Source organism: Melanerpes formicivorus, unplaced genomic scaffold (assembly GCF_026170545.1).
Source record: "Melanerpes formicivorus ecotype bairdi unplaced genomic scaffold, bMelFor1.0.p_v2 SCAF_21, whole genome shotgun sequence".
Lineage (NCBI taxonomy): Eukaryota > Metazoa > Chordata > Aves > Piciformes > Picidae > Melanerpes > Melanerpes formicivorus.
The window spans coordinates 4,784,468-4,807,462 of NW_027142373.1; the positions used below are offsets into that span (position 1 = coordinate 4,784,468).

The 22,995-nt window shown below is 46.9% G+C and overlaps 2 protein-coding genes across 3 annotated transcripts in view; one reads left to right on the forward strand and one right to left on the reverse strand.

Annotated features, from left to right (window-relative positions):
- PRKAR1A (protein kinase cAMP-dependent type I regulatory subunit alpha) lies at window positions 1–19,602 on the forward strand. 2 transcript variants are annotated; one of them, XM_068151159.1, is made up of 12 exons: window positions 1–102; window positions 1,221–1,284; window positions 2,202–2,380; window positions 9,642–9,815; window positions 10,463–10,554; window positions 10,758–10,819; window positions 11,308–11,354; window positions 11,939–12,097; window positions 13,487–13,547; window positions 14,386–14,507; window positions 15,210–15,291; window positions 16,893–19,602. In XM_068151159.1, exons 3-12 carry the CDS (start codon window positions 2,204–2,206, stop codon window positions 17,063–17,065), a joined length of 1,149 nt encoding a protein of 382 aa, XP_068007260.1. In that variant the 5' UTR covers window positions 1–102; window positions 1,221–1,284; window positions 2,202–2,203; the 3' UTR covers window positions 17,066–19,602. The 2 variants fall into 2 exon arrangements, with proteins under 2 accessions (XP_068007260.1, XP_068007261.1); XM_068151160.1 differs by lacking the exon at window positions 1,221–1,284.
- FAM20A (FAM20A golgi associated secretory pathway pseudokinase) overlaps window positions 18,428–22,995 on the reverse strand; it is an 18,954-nt gene continuing 14,386 nt past the window's right edge. Inside the window, exon 11 of the mRNA XM_068151158.1 lies at window positions 18,428–22,454. Coding sequence (XP_068007259.1) covers window positions 22,190–22,454 — 265 coding nt within the window. The 3' untranslated portion in view covers window positions 18,428–22,189. The remainder of the gene's footprint in view (window positions 22,455–22,995) is intronic.

The following is a 22,995-nucleotide window of genomic DNA, read 5'->3' on the forward strand; positions in this document are numbered from 1 at the left end:
TTTCCGGTGGGAGCTGCTGCTGCTGCCGCCGCCGCTGCTGCTGTTGCTGAGGCCGCGGCCGGGCCGGGGGCGGTGAGGTCCCGGCGGAGCCGCTCGCGTCAGGTGAGCGGCATCGCAAGGCCCGGCCGGGCGGAGCAGCCCTCGGAGGGATGGAGGCGGCGGGGAGGCAAGGCTAGGCGGGAAGGGCGCGGAGCGGGAGGCCTGCGGCCTTGGGGGCGGGGGCCGGCCCTGCGGAGGGGAGCGGCGCGGTGCCGAAGCCGGCAGCTCCCGGGCCCGCTGGGAGCAGCGGACAGTGTCCCCTCTCCTGCCTTAGCTGGAACTCCAACGTTCGAGCGGCCCATCCGGGCTTGCCCTGGCTATGCCGGGCGTCGCCTGCGGGCGCTGATCACGGAGACGTTCAGACGCTGCAACAATCCCCCGGGCTCCTATAGGGCTGGGGTTTGTCCCTGTTATTGCTTTGGTCTTGGTGTTCCCCGTCCGCCCCGCTGGGCGCCTCCGGGAAGCGGTGTGCAGCCTCGGCACTGCGGTGAGAGACACGCTTGGCCTGACGGGGCAGCCCCGGCGTGGGCAGGCCGGGCCCGGGCGGTTCGCGGCAGGCTGGGTGCAAGTCGGGCCTTAGGGAGGGCCTGAAGAAGTGCGGGTTTGCGGTATGCAGGAAAAAAAATAGCTTGTAAAAATGCCGGAGCTGGCATTATTTCTTTGTTATGTTCTGTACTGGTCTTGCCATTCCCATGGGCAGCCGTGTCTGCTGTCTATCAGCAGCGCGATGCTTTCCCCGAGGATTGTAATTTGAAGGCTGTCATGGAGCCACTAGGTTTCTCTGGGGCTGTTAATTAGGACTGACCTTCACCGAGCGAGTTGCCAAAACAAAGGAAGTAACTGGAGAACTTTAAGGTGCTTTTTCAGTCCATGTGAAGTCCATACTTGGTGTTTATGCAACACAATACCTCTGTCTGTGCATACTTAGGCAGAGATTAAGTGTGGCAAGAGTGAAACCTGTTTGAAGTGTTAGCAATTTCTCATTAAGTCTCATCCTCCTGTAATCTCCAGGAGCATAATTCGCGGGGGCACAGTGTTAGATTGCCTGTGTGCCCTGTGATTCTCAATCCACTGCCTCAGTCGGATCAAGCACATGGTATAACTCCACCACTTGGCTTTACAGTGACTTGTCATTTCTCAAAATTGCCTTCTCTGAATCCCATTTTTTTCCCTTTCAAAAGCTGCTCCTGGGATCAACATATCTTACTGCTTATTCATAAGCTGCTGCCCCTGTCCCTGTAGCAGGTAACTTTCTTTATATTTCATCCAAAATCCCCTTAGAAATCCCTTTTCTTTGGCTGTCTCAACTTTAATTCCTTTATATATTAAAAAAAAATAATAAAAGGCATAAAATGTGTTATCTATGTATGTAAAAATGGATTTAGAAATGGTTCTGTGACCTGAAAGGGGGGAGGGGGGAGAGAGCTGTTTGAGAACATTTTGGAAAGTGTTAGAGCTGACACTATGTTTTTTTTAACTCTCTTGAAAACCTGGCTTCATAACAGCTGTGTTTAAGGAAGTCCTCTGGGGTGCTTCGCTGAAGGAATGTTTTGTGGGTTGCAGTGTACCTGTGGAGATAGTTAGGGAGTATGGACCAGTTTACGCTGGAGAGTAGCTTTTTAGGAGTGATGCCCCGAAAGCTGTTCTTTCTGTTAGTGGGTCTGCCTTGGCATTTGACAAACTGGATTTGGCTTCAACCTTAACTTGCTTCACTTCCTAATGCTTTCCATACCAGCCTCTCAGATTGCCAGCTTCCACCCACCTCTCTCCTGGTCATCATCCCACAACCCTGTACAGATCATACAGCTCTGAAGTGAGCCTCCAGCCCTACTAAATCCTGGGTTTACTCAGCAGAGAGTTCAGGTGGAATCTTCGCTGACACTGAGAGCTCTCAGGGCTTGAGCTGTTGAAGCTTTTCCTTTCGTGCCTGTGGCTATAGAGTATTTTCTTTTTCTTTTCAGGTGCTGAATAAGTTCATAGCTTTCTCTCACAGTTCAGCTTAGTTGCTAGCTGTACAGGGTAAGATAGTTTTGTGCTGTGATATCAGTTAGACGATAAGGCAACAGAGCTGTCTTCTGGGCAGCAGAACATGCCCGGCTATATCGGGCAGCGGCGTCTTTGTTTCCATTATTTATTTAACCTTCTCTTTCTCTCCTCTTCAGCAATGGCAGCTTCTAGCAGCAGCAGCAGTGAGGAGGAGCGGAGTCTTCGGGAATGTGAACTTTATGTCCAAAAACACAACATCCAGCAGCTTCTGAAGGATTGCATCGTACAGTTATGCACAGTGAGACCCGAAAGACCCATGGGGTTCCTCAGAGAGTACTTTGAAAGATTGGAAAAGGTAAAAATACATCGTGGCAGGGGAGGAGAGGGGAACAGCCTAAATTTACATTGTCTCTTTGTGATTTAGAGGCTGACCTTCAGATTGGACCAGCTGGTTGAAATTGGAACTGGTGCTTTTGGGTAACAAATCCTATTTTCCAGTAGTTTGTGCCAGCTGATGGTGGTGTAAAGGCCCCTCTGTCATAACAGAGCACACAGGGCAGGAGATAAGCTGACAAGGAGACTTACCCAGCTGGGCTGCTGTAATCCCCATCTAATGCTCACTCTTAGAAGCTAATAGATGGCATACACCATTGTGTCTGCAGTTAGGTGATAGCTGTGGTGTTATGTGACCTTGGTTAGATACTGGTGATAGGTGTTTGGTGTCTCATTGTTGAGACAAATAGTTTGTGATAGTTTGGGTTCGGCACAGAAGCAGACGGCCAGTGGCAGTTATCCAAGCCAAGTGGAGTCAGAGGGAAGGATTTGTATTCCAAATGAGAGCAAGCCTCTTCCTGCCTTCTCTTGGGAGTTCAGTGTTGGTGTTTTGCTTTGTTGTTCTTGCGTTTGTCCTCAGGGTCTCTTTGGTGTTTTTGTTGTTGAAAGCATTCTGGGATCTTGGGAATGGAAAGCGTTTTGTCAGCTCGGGGCTTGAATTTGAAACACTGATTTTTGGATTCTTTTGAGCTGTTCATTTTATACATTGATAGCTGAGCAGAGGGGAAGAGAAGCTGCTCTGAAGATGGGAGGGTTTGGAGGCTAATGCAGAGGAAAGGTTAAATTCAAGATACAGTCAGTAAATAGTGTGGCTGCGACCTCGTACAGGAGTTGTTTGCAGGTGCTGCTTTCAGTTCTTGCATAAGGGAGGTATATAAAGGTACATTCTTTATTTATATAAAGATATATATATATATTACTGGGTTTTTTTTTTATCCTAGTTGATTACTAATAGCTGATGTAAAGAAGAAAGAAATGAACACTAGAGATCATGCATATGCAGAGTGGCAATTGTCTTTGAATGGAAGTGTTCAAAGCAGATACTGGAAAATGACCAAATGCTATGAACTGACTCCTAACTTGCAATGTATTTGGGAACATTTTGTTTATTAAATGAAGAACAACTCTGCCTTGTTTTATTGTAGCAACACTGTGAGTACATTCTTTCAGACAGACTGCCAGCAGCAAAACAGTAATCAGGTTGTTAAAAATCCACTGTCCCTCCTTGTTACAGTTTCTCCTTCCTCACCTTGAACTCTTGAGTCTCTACATACTGCTAAACTTGAACACATCACCACAAGCAAAGCTTTACAGTATTTACTGTATTACTGCAGTTGGAGTAAATCACAAAGCAATCCACATGTAGAGATATAAAATATTCCTGTTTGGATGCTTTTGTGCAGTGGATTTATGATCAGTGTGCAGAGTTTAAGATTAAAGAAAATGTAATTTGTTTTGAGCAAGACAAGACTGGCTCTGAACTTAATCATGTGCACTCTGGAGCTGAATAACTCTTGGTGGTTTTATTCTGGTGCAAGAAGGCTGCCTGTGTACTTGATCAGCCTACAAGGAAGCTGAAAATAAAACTGGTTAGGTAATGGTTTTTCCCTTTTACAGTTTTGGTCAGAGTATTTTACTATGAGTTCTGCTGGCTTGGGTTGTCCCTGCCCACTAGTGCAGCTCTAGCTACACGTGCAGCTGTGGCTGCCTTCTTCCTGCTTTCTTGAATTGCAAAGTTGCTGCAGCTTTCTCTTAGGAAATTTCACTGTTCAGTCTAAGGGATTGGTCTCAGTTTAACTAGATAATGTGTTACCTTCCTAGCTCTCTCAGAACAGTGAACAATCTGTGCTGTGTTAATGACCTCCTCTGACACCTCTGTCTGGAAAGCATGAATGCTAAGTATGTCATTAAGCAGCTCTAACCCAGGACTTAAGCTGTGGTAGGGCAAAAGTGTTTGAAAGGGAATCTGCTTCACCTTCCAAAAGTGATTCACAGAATGGCTTGGGTTGGAAGGGACCTTAAAGATCATTTGATTCCAACCCCCCTGCCATGGGTAAGGACACCTCAAAGCCTCATCCAGCCTGGCCTTGAACACCTCCAGGGAGGGGGCATCCATGACCTCCCTGGGCAACCTGTTCCAGTGTCTCCCCACCTTCACTGTAAAGAATTTCTTCCTCATCTCCAGTCAAATCTGCCCTCAAGCTTCAGTCCATTATCTCTCCTATCACTACAAGCCCTTGTAAAATGTCCCTTCTTGGCTTTCTTGTAGGCCCCCTTCAGATACTGAAAGGCTGCTGTAAGGTCTCCCTGGAGCCTTCTCTTCTTCAGGCTAAACAGCTCCAACTCCAAGCCTTTCCCCACAGGGGAGCTTCTCCAGCCCTCTGATCATCTTCATGGCCTCCTCTAGACCCCCTCCAGCAGTTCCATGTCCCTCTTACTGATGTACTTTCTAAACCTGCTCATCACACTGGGTGAAACTGGGGTTGAGATGCAGGATTTTGGGTTTGAAGCTGGAATTTTGAGGGAATACCATTTAAACCTGAAGGGAGGCTGCTATTTTCTCCAGTTATCCTGACAAGTCATCTCTTCCATGGCTTGCACACACAGAGCTGATTCACTGGCATGTTGTTAAAATACATTGAAGAGATTTAAACATGCTTTTGAATTTCTCTTCAGAAACATTTAAATGACTGCCTCTGAGGCTGTGGGAGCTGCTGCAGGAATTTAGATGCCCTCTCTTGAGTTAGGAGAGCTGTTACCTGACTCTAATTACTACTTGTTGTTCACCTAACTGCTTTTAGTCTGTGTGTTCATGATGTCCTAAAGAGCTCTGTTCTTTTGGCTCTGCAAACATGTCTGCTAACACCAATGAGTCCAAAAAGCTAATAGCTCTGCAGTGCTGGGCTTGGCTGTGTGATGTCATCTGAGCTGTGGAAGTTGAATGTAGAGATCATTATTCCACCCTGCCTGATGGATATTGGACATGGCTGTCCACTGCAATAAGTGCATGTTTGCAATGCTGCCTGTAAGGCAGCTGTGTGCATGGTGGGCTTTGCACAAAGCTGGAATCACAGAATCAACCAGGTTGGAAGAGACCTCCAAGATCATCCAGTCCAACCTATCAGCCAGCCCTATCCAATCAACTGGACCATGACACTAAGTGTCTCATCCAGTCTTTTCTTGAAGATCTCCAGGGACAGCAACTCCACCACCTCCTTGGGCATCCCATTCCAATGGCCAATCCCTCCCTCTGTGAAGAACTTCTTCCTAAGATCCAGCCTGAACCTCCCCTGGCACAACTTGAGACTGTGTCCCTCTTGTTCTGTTGCTGGTTGCCTGTGAGAACAGACTGACCCTCACCTGGCTACAACCTCCCTTCAGGTAGTTGTAGACAGCAATGAGGTCTCCCCTGAGTCTTCTCCAAGCTAAACACCCCCAGCTCCCTCAGCCTCTCCTCACAGGGCTGTGTTCCACGCCCCTCACCAGTTTTATTGCCCTTGTCTGGACGTGTTTCAGTACCTCAATATCTCTTGAATTGAGGGGCCCAGAACTGGACATAGTACTCAGGGTATGGCCTGACCAGTGCTGAGGACAGGGGAAGAATAACCTCCCTTGTCCTGCTGGCCACACTATTCCTGATCCAGGCGAGGATGCTATTGGCTCTTCTGTCCACCTGGGCACACTGCTGGCTCATGTTCAGCCTGCTATTTACCAGCACTCCCAGGTCCCTTTCTGCCTGGCTGCTGGAATTGTCAGACATGACTGACACCAAGTCATTGTTACCTGCTCCCCAACACCCACCCTGCCTCCACAGGCACACACCTCAATATTTTCCTGTTCTCCTAAGTGTTTCTTCTGCAAACCGTGGTGGTTAAGAAGGATCTACTGTGCAGTGGTGGATTTGTGGCAGAGCTTTTAATGTTGATTTGTTTTATTTTTTTAAGCTTCTGAGTGTTTGGAGTTTGGTGGTTTTTTTTTTTAGGTGTGTGGAGAGCTGATATCAATTAAATGCTAATTAGCCATGGGGTTGAGACAGTTTCTGGTGTAATGACATTTAGCAGGTGCCAGACTGTACAGTGTAAAACATAATTCTGAAATAGTGAAGCTTTTCTTCTGTAGCTGATAGATGTGAGTCTGAGTATGTGAAGTCTCATCTCTTTAATGTTTCCTTACCTGTAGTAATTTCAGTGGAATGAGCGGTACAAAATTTACTCTGTGTGGTCCTTGGCACTGAAATCTTTGAACTTGCTTCATCAGCTGAAAGACCAGGATCAATATTTGGATGTAACACACAGGCTAACTTTATTAGGAAAGCTTTTTAGATCCTGGTAATGGCTGTACTGATGAGAACAGAGCACAAGGAATGCCTCTGTCCATTGTGTATTTAATTTTAGGAGCCTCTGAACCTGAACGAATCCATTTTCTCAGTCCTAAACACAAGCTTAACCCTAATATAATGAGAGTAGCAACTGCCACTGTTTCTCCAGATCATAGTGTGACTTTTTTTTTCCCTTTGATCAGGTGCTATACAATGTGGGTTAGTATCAGAAAAAGTATATGTAACAAAAGCTGAATCCATGGAAAAACTACTGCCATGAAGACAGTGAGACTGTGGCACATCACTTACTCATGGCACAGTGCTGTCATGGAATGTTTGATGTGGCTATATGAAGATTTGTCTCAGCAATAATCTTCCTCTTGCTGCATGTGTATATAGGCTATTAAGAATAGCTGAGGTATTTGGAGTTGTTTTATTATCTTCCCCACCTGTAACTTGTTTCTGTGTCCATGCCCTGCCTTAACACATTATTTTAATACAGTAATGTTAAACCTCAGATAGAATAGTTTAGGTTGGAAGGGACCTTCAAGATCATCTAGTTCAGGCAGAAGTTCTCAGCTCTGTTTTGCCTTAGTGCAGTTCCCTTGTTCCTCGAGTGGAGCATGTCCAGAGAAGGGCAAAAAAGCTGATGAAGGATGTAGAACACGAGGAAAAGGGTCTGGAATACTTCTAAGGGAACTGGGGTTGTTAGCCTGGAGAAGAGGAGGCTGAGGGGAGACCTCATTGTTCTCTACAACTCCCTGAAAGAAGGTTGGAGCCAGGAGGGGATTGGTCTCTTTGCCCAAGGCACAAGTGATAGGACAGGAGGAAGTTGCCTCAAGTTGTGCCAGAGGTGGTTTTGGTTGGACATTAGGACAAATTCCTTCCCCAAAAGGGTTGTCGAGGCCTGGCCCAGGCTGCCCAGGGCAGTGGTGGATCCCCATCCAGGGAGGGGTTTCAAAGCCCTGTAGATGGGGTGCTGAGGGACATGGTTTAGTGGTGAGCTGGCACTGCTGGGTTAATGGCTGGCCTTGATGATCTTAAAGGTCTCTTCCAACCTAAATGATTCTGTGATATCTGAGTGGGCCATCAGCCTGGTGAGGCTCTCGTTGAACACGCTGTGATCCACTGCTCCCTTTCTAAGTGCTGCTGAAGTGCTTCTACCTCTGAAAGTTACAGGCTCACAGTATTTGATATTTTTCATTTTCTGTGATGCTAGGAGGAAAATGCAGCAGCTGCTGTTCACTGATGTAAAAAGTGTCAGGCTTTCCTTCTGGGTTAATTATTCTGCATATGAACAAAGAGCTTGTTGCTGTGGTTGGTGGTGTTGCCCACTTGGTAGGGAGGCAGTTTAAGCCCAACACTAGCGTGCTGCTCCAGCTATTTTTAAGTTCATGCCAGTCGAGCATTGTTCCTTTAATAACCAGAAGACAGAAGCAAGGTTTGAAATACATTTTGCTGCCATCCTTGGGAAATGTAGCACTATTTTATCAATGGGCAGAAAGCAGGAAGTGAAATGTCACTTGATGGATCAGTGCTTGCTCTGTGGCCATCTGAGAGGTGTAAGAAGTAAACTCTGTATCCTGCTTATGTGCTGTCCCTTTCCTCCACGTGGTGTTGTTATACATAGCCGCTGTGCACCTCCGGAGTGGAGGCAGCGTGGCAGCCAGGCAGCAATGCTGCCCAGCTGGGCAGGGATGATTGCATCAAGGACACTGGGACAAACCCAGCTTTGAAAAGTGCTGGGAGCTTGCAGGGAACAGATGAGTCCTTGTTCTTTCGAGGCATGTCCCAAACCTCCGTTTCCTTGATGCTGGGAAAGCCATTTGAGCTGTTATGACGCAAATGCTCTGGCTCCAAGCTTGGCTTTTTTGTTTTGGTTCTTAATCTGATTTTAGTTGATGAAGGTAAATTTTCTGGTACTTGAAAGAATCAAATTTCTGTGTGTCAAGTTAGGCTTCATTTTATTGTGAGTACTTTAGTCTTACAGAATCATAGAATGGCATAGGTTGGAAGGGACCTTAGAGATCATCTACTCCAACTTCCCTGCCATGGGCAGGGACCCCTCTCAGCTAGAGCTGGCTGCTCAAGGCCTCATCCAGCTGGGGCTTGATCACCTCCAGAGAGGGGGGCATCCACAATCTCTCTGGGCAGCCATTTCCAGAGTCCCTCCACCTTCATAATGAAGAACTCCCTAAGATCCAGTCTAAGCCACTCCCTCAGCTTCAAACCATTCCCCCTTGTCCTGTTGCTAGACAGCCTTATGAAAAGTCCCTCTCCAGCCTTCCTGTCTTCTCCAGTATCACTATAGCACAGCTCAAGCAGGGGGCTGAAGAGGAATGTTGTGCAAAGTTGACAAGTCTGTGGTTTGTGGAAAAATGAACCTCCTGTTTAGTCTCTAGCATCCTTCCTCCAGCTCCTTTGTCAGTGGTCTTCGTATTTCTTACTCCTAAAATAACTGTTGGTTATTGAGTATCAAGTTGGTCAATGACTTCACCTTATTTCCAAAGCTTCTCATGTAACATGGATTTCTGAGGAACTGCTCTTCTGTCTTTGCAATGAAAAAGGGCTCAACACCTCGTGGTGAAGGCAAGAGCTGCTGAGTTTACAGCTGGGAAAACGTAGCCTTTGTGGAATGTCTTCCATCACCTGTTGAGTACAGTAGTGGAAAGTAGAATCAGCTTGTTTATCCTTCTTAATTCATTAAACTATTAATGTAACACATTGAAATAAACACCATTGTGCTAGGAATGTTATGAATGAAAGGTATGTCTGCCATCTGCTTTGCAAGGCCTTTGATCTTGCTTGCTGTAGTCTCCTGTTTGCCTTAACGTGGGAGTAACAGGAGACAGGAAGCTCCCTTGCGTTGGCAGGGACTAAATTGGAATATAATATGGGATGGGTTTTTTTTCCTTCTTCCTTTCACTGGATTATGTGACACAAACCTGTCTTCCTTCCTGTTTAGGAGGAAACAAAACAGTTGTTGAATCAACAGAAGTCTGGTTCTCGCTCAGACTCACGGGAGGATGAAATCTCTCCTCCTCCTCCTATGAACCCTGTGGTTAAGGGTCGAAGAAGGCGTGGGGCCATCAGTGCAGAAGTCTATACAGAAGAGGATGCTGCATCTTACGTTAGAAAGGTGCTTTGACTTGTAAATGTTGGCTAAAAACTGTGTCTACAAGCCAAGGGCTTATCTAAGACCACTTTCTATCCAGTCTGTTAAATAACACAGCTCCTGTAGCCTGCTGAGGCTTGTGTTAACTGTACAAAGCAGACCTGTGTGGATAGGTGTTTAATTGGAGGTTAGAATAAACTCATGCAATTAAGCCAGTTAGGCATAATTTAGACCTGCTCCCTTTGAAGTAATTTATATTTAGATGTACTTTTTATTTATATATATATATTTCATATGTAAACAAAGTGCTCCCAGTCATTTGACAGCTGCAACAACACTACATTTAACCTGCTGACAGGGCAGACTTGCTGCTGTTTTTTAGGGGAGTACAGGTGGGATGGATACTTGTGCTGTTGGGGGGGGGGAAAACCCTTCCAGACTTTGCTTGGAATGATACATTTACACTTGCATAAAATAATCCCAAACGTTCTTCTTTACCTGCTGTAAACATTGACTGTTTGGTTTTAGATCTGTGGTGTCTGGGAGAAGCAGGAGAAACTCAGGCAGTGTTTGGTAGCAATTGAATCATTTATTTATATTGCTTATACCCAGAGGGATGCAGAAGTTTTGCTTCAAAATACTAATCCATCCCTTTTCTGATTATATCTCAGGTTATTCCAAAAGATTATAAGACCATGGCTGCTTTGGCAAAAGCTATTGAGAAGAATGTGCTGTTTGCCCATCTTGATGATAATGAAAGAAGGTAGGAATAGATCTTTGTGGTCTTAAAGTGCAGACTTCAGGGCTGCTGAATGTCTTCATCACGTACACAGCTGCACAGCCTCTTCACACCAGGCACTGCAAGCGCATGGAGGCTGCAGGAAAAGTGGAAGGGTTGTGGTGGCAGGTGTGGGTATTGTGTGTGCTGCCCAGGCATTTGTCTCATACTGGTTTCCTTCTCTTCAGTGACATCTTTGATGCCATGTTCCCTGTCACATACATTGCAGGAGAGACTGTCATACAGCAAGGCAAGTGACAATGTTTACACTGGTGAATGAGCTGGAGATGCTGAGCATGCTCGGTGGGGGGTGGCTTGAAAATAAAAGCATTGCCAGGAGTGCAGTGACCCTTCCTTGCTGTGTGCTCTGAAGCACAGCTCGTTTTCAAGTGAGGAGGGGAGCAGCTGTAGGAAGAGGTGGCTTTGTTGCATATGTTCTCTGTTGGAAAGGTGGTCATTTGATGGCTCTGTAGAGCACGTTGGGTCAGGTTATGGAACCTGGCCTTTGCAGTAATCCTGGAAGTGCTGCTGATCTCCCACCTACCAGTAGGTGTCCTCTTTGACAGGACTGAGGAGTGTGAAATCAGCAAACCAGGCAATTTCACCCTGCAAGCTGTGCAAAAATTTGTCTCTGCCAACTTTTCTTGGGTTGTGAACATCCCAGTTGGCAGAGATGGCAGTTCTGTGAAACATGACTGACTGAGAGATTTACTCTCTTTTCCTTTTTATCCTCTTTAGGTGATGAAGGTGATAACTTCTATGTTGTTGATCAAGGAGAAATGGATGTAAGCATGCTTGGTTGTTTATTAATGCCATGTTCACCCCTAGCAGACCAGAGCAGGCCTCTTCTACAGGTCCTTCCTCTAGCAGCTTTTCTTATGCTAAGCTGCTACTCACAGAAGCTTACTCTGCTTTGGAGCCTCTTTGCTCCTTAACAGCTCAGTCTTGCAGCACAGACCATGAGTTGTGTTGAGAGTCAAAATGATAGATTCAGACCCTGAGACAGCATTGTTCCTTTACAAGTGCAGGCTGGAGGTGTGGGACAGCCTTTAGGAGTGACCAGCCCTTGCATTTTCCAGTCCAGCTAATCCATAGCTTTCTCTGACAGAGGCTTTGAGATTTTATTTCCTATCAAAGGGTCTCAGGAGTCTCTCTGTGCATGTCATGTAGAAGAGAAGAGTCCTTTTGACAGTCAAAAGTGTGGTTGGGACTGAGATTGGCCATGAGGTGTTGACGAAACCCTGAAATAGTCAACGCTGGCTGTCCAGATGTCAGAATGTTCCCATGGGATGGCAGGAGCTTTATGTTGTCTGTGACCAGCTCACAAAACACCCTGGGCCTTGGCTGACCACCATGCACTGCCTTTCAGGTCTATGTGAACAGTGAGTGGGCCACCAGCGTCGGTGAGGGCGGAAGCTTTGGAGAGCTTGCCCTTATCTACGGAACTCCTCGCGCCGCCACCGTCAAAGCCAAGACAAATGTCAAGTTGTGGGGCATTGACAGAGACAGCTATAGAAGGATCCTGATGGCAAGTGTTTTTCTGCCTCATGTGTGCCTTATGTCATTGACTCAAGTAGCTGTGCCCACCAGCTAGGGGTTATGCTTTTAGGTTTGCTTTTTCACTTGATGGGCTTGAGAAATGGGCCAGTGCAAACTGCATGAGGTTCAACAAGTCAAAGTGCAAGGTCCTACAGCTGGGTCGGGGCAGTCCCAGGCACAGATATAAGCTGGGTACAGAGTGGGTTGAGAATAGCCCTGAAGAGGAGGACTTGGGGGTGTTGATAGATGAGAAGCTCACCATGATGCAGCAGTGTGCTCATGCAGCTGCAGAAATACCTAAATCGTGTCCTGGGATGCATCAGGAGGAGTGTGGCCAGCAGGGCAAGAGAGGGGATTCTCCCCCTTTACTCTGCACTTGTGAGACCCTACCTCTAATACTGTGTCCAGTTCTGGTGTTCCCACCATTAGAGTGACATAGATCTGTTGGAAAAGGTCCAGAGGAGGGCCACAAAGATGATCCAGGGGCTGGAACACCTCTGCTGTGAGGGTAGGTTGAGGGAACTGGGGTTGTTCAGCCTGGAGAAGAGAAGACTGAGGTGACCTTAGAGTTGCCTTCCAATACCTGAAGGAAGGCTGGAGAGGACTTGTTACAAGAGTGTCCACTGACAGGACAAGGGGAACTGGATTTAAATTGAAGGAGAATAAGTCTAGATTGGATCTTGGGAAGAAATTCTTCACTATGAGGAAGGCAAGACTCTGGAATGAATTGTCCCTGGTGATGTTCAAGGTCAGGTTGGACGGGGCCTTGAGTAACCTGGTCTAGCTGAGAGATGTCCCTGCCCATGGCGTAAAACATGGCAGGGAGGTTGGATTAGATGATCTCTAAGGTCTCTTCCAGCCTAGACCATTCTATGATTCTCTCTGTGCCTGGCTTTTCCTGGAGTTAATTATTTCAAATCCTGCTTTCTCAGAAAGCTGATGACTCAGCATACATTTGCCAGGCATGGAGCCATGGGGAATCTTGCATTAGTGAACAGAACAACACCAGTGCAGTATTAAACTGACCTAAGAAATGTCAAACCCACTGCTTAACTTGTCAGATGCATTGATTTGTGCTCAGCATTTAGCTTGCAGTGTGTGTGTGTGGCCAAGTTGTGACTGACTTTGAGCAGGGGTGGTGAATTTTTGGTAAGGTTATGCATTTAAGAAAACATGAAATTCTTTCTGAAGGTTGCTGAACTCCTGAAGTAATTCAATTTGAAACCAGTTCATCTTGTGGGTTTGGGGTCTGGGAGACAGGATGTGGTGTGTCTTGTTGGATTTATTTTTGCCCTGGGTTTTTGCTTTGGGGCTTCACATAAAACATGAAGTAGAAAGAAAATTTACTGTGTGCTTGCTTGGCTTTTATTTTCTCTAGGGGAGCACTTTGAGGAAGAGGAAGATGTATGAGGAATTCCTTAGTAAAGTATCTATATTGGGTAAGTGAGAAGATGTCATTTGTTCTGGAGTAGAAGAAATTCCCAGATTGGAGTAAAGCTGTTACCCAGCATCATGATGACTGCAGGTTATTGTGGTCATCCATCAAAACTGACCCCAAAGCCTCTACTGCTCTTCTGCACCATTCCAAAGTAATTCTAATTCATGTCTGGAGAGCTGATGATGCATCAAGAAGAGTGTGTCCAGCAGGTCTAGAGAGGTTCTCCTTTCCCTCTACACTGCGTTGCTGAGACCACATCTGCACTGCTGTGTCTAGTTTGGAGCTCTCCTGTTCTAGAGAGACACAGATCTGCTGGAGAGAGTCCAGCAGAGAGCTGTGAGGATGTTGAAAGGACTGGAACATCTCTCCTGAGAGACCTGGGGCTGTTTAGTCTTGAGAGGAGAAGGCTGAGAAGGATCTTACCAGTATCTGTAAATGTCTGAGGGGTGGGTGTCAAGATGAAGGGGCCAGGCTCTTTTGGGTGGTGCCCAGTGACAGGACAAGGAACAGTGGGTACAAGCTAGAACCCAGGAGGTTCCACCTCAACATGAGGAGAAACTTCTTTATTGTGAAGGTGACAGAGCCCTGGAGCAGGTTGCCCAGTGAGGTTGTGGAGTCTCCTTCTCTGGAGAGATTCCAGACCCACCTGGATGCATTCCTGCGTAGCCTGCCCTAGGTGATCCTGCCTTTGGCAGGAGGGTTGGACTGGGTGATCTCTAGAGGTCTCTTCTAAGCCCTACCATTCTGTGATGCACAAATCAGGTTGACCTCTGTGTAAAAGAGAGAGCAGAAGTCTAATTAGTGCCCTGGGAAGCTAACTTTGGTAATGAACTCTACAGAATCTCTGGACAAGTGGGAGCGGCTCACTGTAGCTGATGCATTGGAACCGGTACAGTTTGAGGATGGCCAAAAGATTGTGGTCCAGGGAGAGCCAGGGGATGAATTCTTCATCATTTTGGAGGTAAGTAAGGTCAAAATGAAAACCTTGATTAATTAAAAGAACCTTACTACATTTTTTCCCCCCCCTAAACATGGTTTATTCTGTCCCTTAAATAAAACACGTGGAGAAAAAGGAGATATGGGAATGTACTTGCCCACCAAGATTCTGTTTCTCTAGGAATTCAGGGAGGTTGGACTAGATGACCTCTGGAGGTCCCTTCCAATCCAAACCATTCTATGATTCTTTAAATGCAGAGGTTTATATTTAGTTTTGCTATTTTTACAAATGGTACTCCCAGGGCAAAGAAAAAAAAAAGTAAGAAGTTGCTGCCAGAAACCAGTCTATCTTTTATACAGGGGAGTGGAGACCCACTCTAGATAGTTAGTAATGCCCTGCTAGTGGTATCATTGTCTTCTGAGCTGTTTGGGGGTTTTTTTGCTGGTCATACTGCAATATTGTTAGTGTCAGGAGGCAAAAAAAACAGGAAGGACTTAGTGCTGTGGCTACAGAAATAACCAAAGACATCTTATGCTGAGAGAGGAGGGAGGACCCAGCTGTTTGTATAGAGCAGTCTGGGGAACTGTGCAAGGTCTGAAGTGTTCTTTTTTGCAGTCTGAGACATCCTAACAGTCCTTCCTGCAAAGCAGCTGATTTCCTTGTTGAATTCAGTGTTTTGAGTGCTGCTGGAAATGGCAGTTTTTGACTTGGTGTGCTTTATTAAAGGGCACAGCTGCAGTGCTACAGCGCCGGTCAGAAAATGAAGAGTTTGTTGAAGTGGGCAGACTGGGACCTTCTGATTATTTTGGTGAGTTCCATCGTGGTGGTTCCCTGCAGCACTGCCACCATTTCACCTCTGCTGGTTTGAGGACTGCTCTGGATGATAGTGATGGGATGGGTTTGCTTAATTACTGTTTTGGCTAACTCCTGTGTTTTCACTCAATGTCGGGTGAGTACTGGAGTCACTTGGCGTTGAGGAGCGTGGGTGTGCCACAGAAATGTGAGCCTTCTGGAGAGCTTTGATGTAGAAAGGGCCTGTGGTGGCTTGGTCTGACCTTCCTACTCTGAGCAGAGCTAACTTTGAAATTGCATCATACTGCTCAGGGATGTGTGTAGTCCAGCCTCTTGTGTCTCCAAGGGTGGAGATTCCACAGCCTCTCTGGGAAACTTCTTTCACCGTTTAACCAGCCGTGTGGTGAAGAAACTGCATGTCTTTATGCCTGACAAGAATTTCCTGTTCTGCAACTTGTTGCTTTCTCTCTGGCTTTCACTGTGCAGAGCAGTCTGGTTTTGTCTTCATCACTCCTTAGGTAGCTAAAGGCCTTAGCCTTCTCTCCAGGTCTAACTAGCCCAGCTCTTTCAGCCTCAGTTTGTACATCCTGTCCTGCACTCCCATAACCAGCTGGGTGGCACTGCTGGACTTGCTCTGTTCTGCCAGTACCTTGTGCTGGGGACCCTGAAACCGTGCTAGGAAGGCCACATCCAAATCCTTATGTCCAACTTAAATTGGTCCTGCTCTAGTTTCAAACCATTCCTCCTCATCCTCTCCTTGCAAAGCCCTTCTAAACAGTCCCTCCCCAGCCTTCCTGTAGGTCCCATTCAGGTGTTGAAATGCATCTGAATGCATCTATAAGGTCACCCTGGAGCCGAACAGCCCAAATTCTTTCAGCCTGTCTTCACAGGAGAGCTGCTCCAGCTCTGTCATTACCTTTCTGACCTCCTCTGGACCTGCTCCATCAGGTCCATGACCCTCTTGTGCTGGGGGTCCCATAGCTGAACACAGTACTGGAGCAGAGTGGACACACTACTCCAGTGTGGGCACGGCGCTCCCAGGGCACGCTGCTCCGGCGCCCCCCTAGCCCTCTGGCGCTCCCGGGGCACGCCGCTGCAGCGCCCATCTGGCGCTCCCGGGGCACACCGCTCCTGGGGCACACCGCTGCAGCGCCCCTCTGGTGCTCCCGGGGCACACCGCTCCGGCGCCCCCCTAGCCCTCTGGCGCTCCCGGGGCACACCGCTGCAGCGCCCCTCTGGCGCTCCCGGGGCACACCGCTGCAGCGCCCCTCTGGCGCTCCCGGGGCACGCCGCTGCAGCGCCCCTCTGGCGCTCCCAGGGCACGGCGCTCCGGCGCCCCCCTAGCCCTCTGGCGCTCCCGGGGCACGCCGCTGCAGCGCCCCTCTGGCGCTCCCGGGGCACGCCGCTGCAGCGCCCCTCTGGCGCTCCCGGGGCACGCCGCTCCAAGGAAGGTCTCAGCAGAGCAGCAGAATTGCCTCTCTGGCTTGTTCTGATCAGTGTCAAACCCTGAATTTCTGTCCATTCAGCTCCTGCAGAAGCTAGACCCAAACAGGCTTGTTTCTTCACCTCCTGTGGCTGCTGCTTTTGATCCCTGCTTGCACTCTGCTCTTACCCTAGGTGAGATAGCTCTGCTGATGAACCGTCCCCGAGCTGCCACAGTCGTCGCCCGTGGCCTGTTGAAGTGCGTGAAGCTGGACCGACCCCGATTCGAACGGGTCCTGGGGCCCTGCTCGGACATCCTCAAGAGAAACATCCAGCAGTACAACAGTTTTGTATCACTGTCTGTCTGAAACCTCCCTCCCTGCCCAAACCATGCTTCACCAAGGCAGACTGCTTTGTTACCCTTGTGCAGAGCCACATTGCCACTGGCATTTGCAGCTTTTCCTGTCACGTTTTAAAAGAATAACAATAACGATGATAATTACAAAAAGATAACAAAAAACAAAACAAAACAGACAAAAAAAAAAAAGAAAAGAATAATTGCTTATCACAGCACTATTTTTAATTTTAGAGCATATTAGTTCTGTGCTCTGTGTCCCTTTAAATTCATAGGGAAAGTTCTATAGAGATTATTATTATTTTTTTCCTTTGCTCTTATGGCTTCTCTCTGTGCAACAACAAACGTCCAACTTGGGCAACTGCAGCCTTGCTTCAGGAGGGAAGAGATCTCCTGGCACCATGCCCATAGCCATAGAGTAAGGAGGTGACAGCAGAGGGGAGATGAGAATTCTTTTTCACCTGTTTCTCAAAGAGTTGGGCAGGTTTTGAAGGCTGTTGCCATACTCTGCTGTCTCTCTTTTTCCAGTGAGAACTGCCCTTGTAATTGAGCTTCTTGAGGCTGGGAGGGGGGGTGGTTCTTTTTCATTTTTCTGGGTACTGTAATCCTGGGTTCAGTTGTGAGGCATCAGCTGCTAAGAAAGCCACAGTTGGAATTTAACAGTCAGATTGTTCTTGTGTCTGCTGGTTTAAGATTGCTCAGTTATGGGTGGGTGTTTTTTTTTTGGTCAAGTGTAAAAGCTTTCAAGGTTAAATAGTTCTGGTGAACTCCTGCAGTTGTTACTTCATTTGCTGACTTGCTGCGGCTGAGCTCTCCTCTTCATTTTCTTTTGCTCAGTGATAGATCCACCCTTTAAAGCTCCTCCTGTTCAAAGTGGCAAGAACCAAATGTTACATGAAATGCCTGAGTTTGGTCTCTAGTACATAGGTTGGTGTAAGAATGGTGCAGCTGTCCAGCTGTTAGTCACGTTCCAGTCCTTAGATGGGTGTAGAAATTGGAAGCAAGCATTTTATTTTCCCTGTGATTTCTGGCTTGCTTTGTATTTCTCAGTTGACTTTTGTGTTGTTGTTAATGATCATCAGTTCAGGTGACTCTCTGTTACCAGGGAAAAGAAGTGTTGAGTATTGGTTTTTTTTTGGACCAGCATCAGTGGCAGGCTTGCTGGTCCCTGTAGATATCATGATGAGAATGTGAGGCAGAAAAAGTGAATGTTTTAACTTTCCTGCAACACTTACTTTAATCTGTTTATTATTTTTCTTTCTTCCTAAGCCAATCAGCTCATTTTTAAAATGGTTCATTCTAAACCTAGTTGAAATCCCAACAGGTGCATTCTCTTCCCTTGCTTATGGAATTGACACCTCCTTCATGCTCTGGGTTATTTTTTTTCCCCTTCCCTTCTGAGTTCAATATGTTGCCGAGTCTTAAATGTAGTTCAGTATTTACCAGCTTTGTGTTCCATTACTCTGTGCACACCAGTCCTTCCCACAAGTTTTTATGGAATTCCACACTTCAGTAATGGTAGGCAATTTTTAAAAGGTTTCCTTTCAACTGTAGTTTCTATCCAGTAGTGTAGGTTTGTATTTGGGAGTGACAGCAAGCAGTCCTGCGTTCCTTGTGCAACTACTTCTGCACGATGGAGCCCTCCTTTTTGCTTCTTTTCTGAGGTGATGTGGATCCAAATTCAGCAGATTTTTTCCCTCCCCGGGTTTGTGGATAATCAGAAGAGAGTCTGCAAACTGATGCAGAAATAATACTGAGGGTATCAAGCCTTGGCATAAAGGTTTTAGGTAATTCTGAACCTGATCCGTGTTCCTGATCCCAACAATGGGGATTTAACTGCTTGTGGGTTGAGTTCTCTACTCCGAAGGTGTTGAGTAGAGGCTTTTTGCCAGAATCCTTTAAGGAGTCAGCAACTGCTGCCTTTTTTTGGTTCTAATTTTTTATTTGGTTTCTTAAGTTTTGACTCTCTCCAGGTTTTGGTTATTTTTTTTTCTTCCTTCATCTATGTTCTTTGTGTTACTTTAAAGCACCAAAAACTGTGTTAAACCAGTTAGAGCTCCACACCCACGGGGCGGGGGGAAACAAAATGATGCACCTTTTTTTTATATAAGGCTTTCTAATCAAAGTTTCACTACTGCATCTTTTTAGCTTGCTGTTTAACTCCCTTTTGTAGTTTTACCTACAAGATTTTAAGATTAAACCAGCTAAGTCTGAGTTTAAATATTACTCTTCACAGTTAATAGCTTTACCTTTGTGTGCAATTTAAATCTGTTTGAAAACAAGCCAACAAACCAACCACAATTGGCATAGTTTTGCCTTAGCTAACATTCAGGGCTTTAGAAGTAATTTTTTGCTAGCCCACCTTTAGCAAACTTCTCAAAGTCTATTGCCCTAGGAAGCTATAGTCAACCAGAGGACCATTTTTGTATTGTTACCTGACTATCTTAAGTCTGATTTACTGTATGTGCTAATATATTATATGATATTCCTTTTGTTATAGATTGTCCTAATGGCAGGTAAAGCAATAAAATGAGAAATTCTTAAATGCAATTAGTCTCCTTTTCTTTTTGCCCCTCACCCCCATCCCTGTGTTGTTTTGTCTGTTGGCCTTAGAGGATGCACCATTAATGAGGTGGGAGAAACTAAGCAGCTTAATGGATTAGCTCTGTGTTAGCTCTGGAGGCTTGAGTGCAAGTCACACACAATCACAGAATGTTACAGGTTGGAAGGGACCTCAACGGATCATCCAGTCCAACCCCCCTGCCACAGCAGGATCACCTAGGGTAGGTCACACAGGAACACATCCAGGTGGGTTTTGAATGTCTCCAGAGGAGACTCCACAACCTCTCTGGGCAGCCTGCTCCAGTGAAAAAGTTTTCATGTTCTTGTGGAACCCCCTCTGCTCCAGCTTGTACCCAGTGCCCCTTGTCCTTCACTGGGCATCACTGAGCAGAGCCTGGCTCCATCCTCCCAACACTGCCCTTCATGTCTTTGTAAATATGAATGAGGTCACTCAGGCTGCTCCGAGCTGAAGAGCCCCAGCAACCTCTGCCTGTCCTCAGCAGGGAGATGTTCCACTCCGTCTTTGTGGCTCTCTGCCTGACTCTTTAAAGCAGTTCCCTGAGGCCTTTCTTGAACTGAGGGCCCCAGAACTGGACATTATTCCAGATGTGGTCTCTCAGCATAACTGGAACTTGCTTGCAGAACTTGGTCTCCACAAGCCAGCCCTGTGTCCCAGCAACTTCTGTCTGGCATTGGGTGCACATGACTGCTTCTGAAGTGAGAAGGTAGCTGTGTCTTGCTTGAGTGTCTCAGCAACTCCTACTGCTTTGATCTCCTGTTAAAGTGGTTATTTTGCCTAGCCCAGCCACTCTTACTGGAGCTCATAAGCTTCTCTCAGTTGTCTGCTCTCATCTGAGATACCCTTAATGACAGCTTTGCACACAAGATGGTTAATCATGAATGAGTTCTGGTGGACACACAGGGAGAAGGGGATTTTCACTTTGTGATGCAAGAAAAGTTTTGAGAAATGGTGACCTGAAGCAGCTTAGAGTGGACATGTTTTACATCCACCTCTGAGGAACATCACAGTAAGAAGACACCACAGAATAAAGGCATCCTTGCAACACCTATTAGTGCCCCACTTCTTCAAGCATTTGCAGGTCTCTTCCTTTCATCTGGCCCTCCCTTTCCTCCATCCTCTTGGCCAAAAAGAAAGAGCTGAAAACGTTTACCTACAAAGAAACTGGGAATTTTCCACTTCTGCCCTTAGAACTCTAAACTTACCTTCTGTTGCCATGTTCTTCCTGTTCGAGCAGCCAACATGACACCGACCAAATTGATTGGGGGCTTGCCGAGGGCACCTAAAAACATAACCAGCAGAGGGAGATCCAGCTTTGGGAATACAGCATCCAGCACGGGAATCACTGCTGCACTGTGCATTTTAGCAGTGAGTTAAATCCTTTTTTCTTGTTAGCTCTTCTCTGTTCAGGACAGCAGAAAGGTCTCTAAGCCCACCACTGTCCAGAGCTCTGTTTGATTGATGCTGTCTAAAGCTTTGCCTTTGTGAAAGCTTAAAATGGAAGGCCACAGTTGAATCACAAGTTGGGAGAGATGGAAAGGAGCTCGGTGTGGGTTGTTTCTTTTTCTGTGTGTGGTTGCTTTTGTTTATGGGTTTTCTTGCTAACTTTGGGAGCTTCAGAATATTGGTGGAACCTGGAACCTCTTTGCTAAGTAGAAACACTCCAAACTCCCTCAAACACTCAAATTATACCTCCACTCTCTCCTGGAGTTTAAAGTGTGAAGACAGCAGGTACTTGTACAAGTTATAGATTCATGGAATGGGTTGGGTTGGAAGGGACCTTAAAGATCATTGAGTTCTAACCCCATGGACAGGGACACTTTCCCCTAGACCAGGTTCCATAAGGTGCTGTCCAACCTGGCCTTGAACACCTCCAGGGAGGAGGTGGCTCCTCCACCCATCAGGCAGGTAACAGTAGAAGTGGGTTTACTGCACACATGGAACTGGTGTGAACTGATCACTGTTGAAGAGACCAAGAAGCAACACACAGGCTTGGTGGTGAGTGCTGTGCAGATGCTCTTCAGCCTCACTGTGCTGGATCCACACAGTAGCTTGTCTCAGGGGCAGGTTCTGCCCTTATGAAGGATGCTTGCTCTTTTCTGAGGTAATCTTGGTTACAGAACAGAGACGTAGCAGGAGGAAAATGCTCTTGGTGTCTTTTTATTCAAGCCTCATCCTTGGATCTAGTTTGTGTCCTTCACTAGCAAAGACCAAGACCCCGTGCAGGTTGAACAGCCTAATGGCCATGTGTTCCCACCCCTCCCAAGGGCATGCCCAGCAATAGGACAGGAGATCACTGCTTTTCCACCACAGAGCTCTGGTGTTCAGGGTGTATGGGTCTCCTGCAGCCACACCACCACTTACCAACACGCTGGCCAAGCACAGAAGCTTTGGCTGAGTACCCAGCGTAAAAGCCCAGTGTGGTTCTTGAAGGCCTTCTGTAGAGTTTCCCATCTCAGTCTCCACAAGTGTTTGTAGATGGAAGTTACCAGCTATTAAAACCTGCCACTTGCCTTGTAGGGCTTTTCCCTACCTCTGGGCATGAGGTAAGGACTCTTAAGTGGTCAACTTCACTCTGTCAGACGCAGGAGCCTCGGGCTGCGTGGTGTCGTTGGCCACCACCTTGGCTTCTCCATAGGTGTCTATGCATTTCCTCACAGCTTTCAGGATAAGTTGTAACCTCCTGTCCAAAGCCAAGAGGTGGGGCTCAGTGAGGATGGGTGCCAGGGGGTCCTGCAGGAGGGATTCCCTCATCACGTCGCTGAGCCGGTACTCAGGCTCTGCCAGGAGCTGCAGCCGCAGCAGGGTGGTCCTCTTGATCCTGGAAAACAAATCTGACATCTTACTGGAAAGACAAAATGTAGGCTTCTAGGAGGAATGGCTGAGGGGGAGAACTCCTCAAGTCCCTGACAGGAGGTGGGGGTTGGTCTGTTCTCATGTGCAGCAAGTGACAGGACAAGAGGAAATGGCTGCAAATTGTGCCTCTTGGTTCAAGGGAAAGCTGCAAGTTGTGCCCCTTGGGAAGAATGTTGGTTCTCAGACATTGGAACAGGCTGCCCAGGGAGGTGGTGGAATTGCCATCCCCGGAGGTATTTGATAGACCTGTGGACGTGGCTTAGCAGCAGTGGCAGTGTTGTGAGCTCTAGGCAAGAAGTTGGACTTGATGATCTCAAAGGTCTCTTCCAACCTCAACAGTTCTATGATTTTATAAACTCCTCACAGCATCCCAGCAAGAAACAGCTGAGTCAGGAGGGAGGGCAGAGGTGGGTGAAGTTACTTGGCAAAGAGCTTTGAACAAAAGCTTTCTCTTTCAGAAGGAAATGCAAGCGTCTGCTGAAACCTTTTCTTCTTCCCAGTCTATT

Coding starts and splice junctions, on each gene's coding strand:
- PRKAR1A (XM_068151159.1), top strand. CDS start 2,204: ATGGCAGCTTCTAGCAGCAGCAGCAGTGAGGAGGAGCGGAGTCTTCGG. Junction 12,098..13,486: donor GCTATAGAAGGATCCTGATG/GCAAGTGTTTTT, acceptor TATTTTCTCTAG/GGGAGCACTTTGAGGAAGAG. Junction 15,292..16,892: donor GGGACCTTCTGATTATTTTG/GTGAGTTCCATC, acceptor CTCTTACCCTAG/GTGAGATAGCTCTGCTGATG.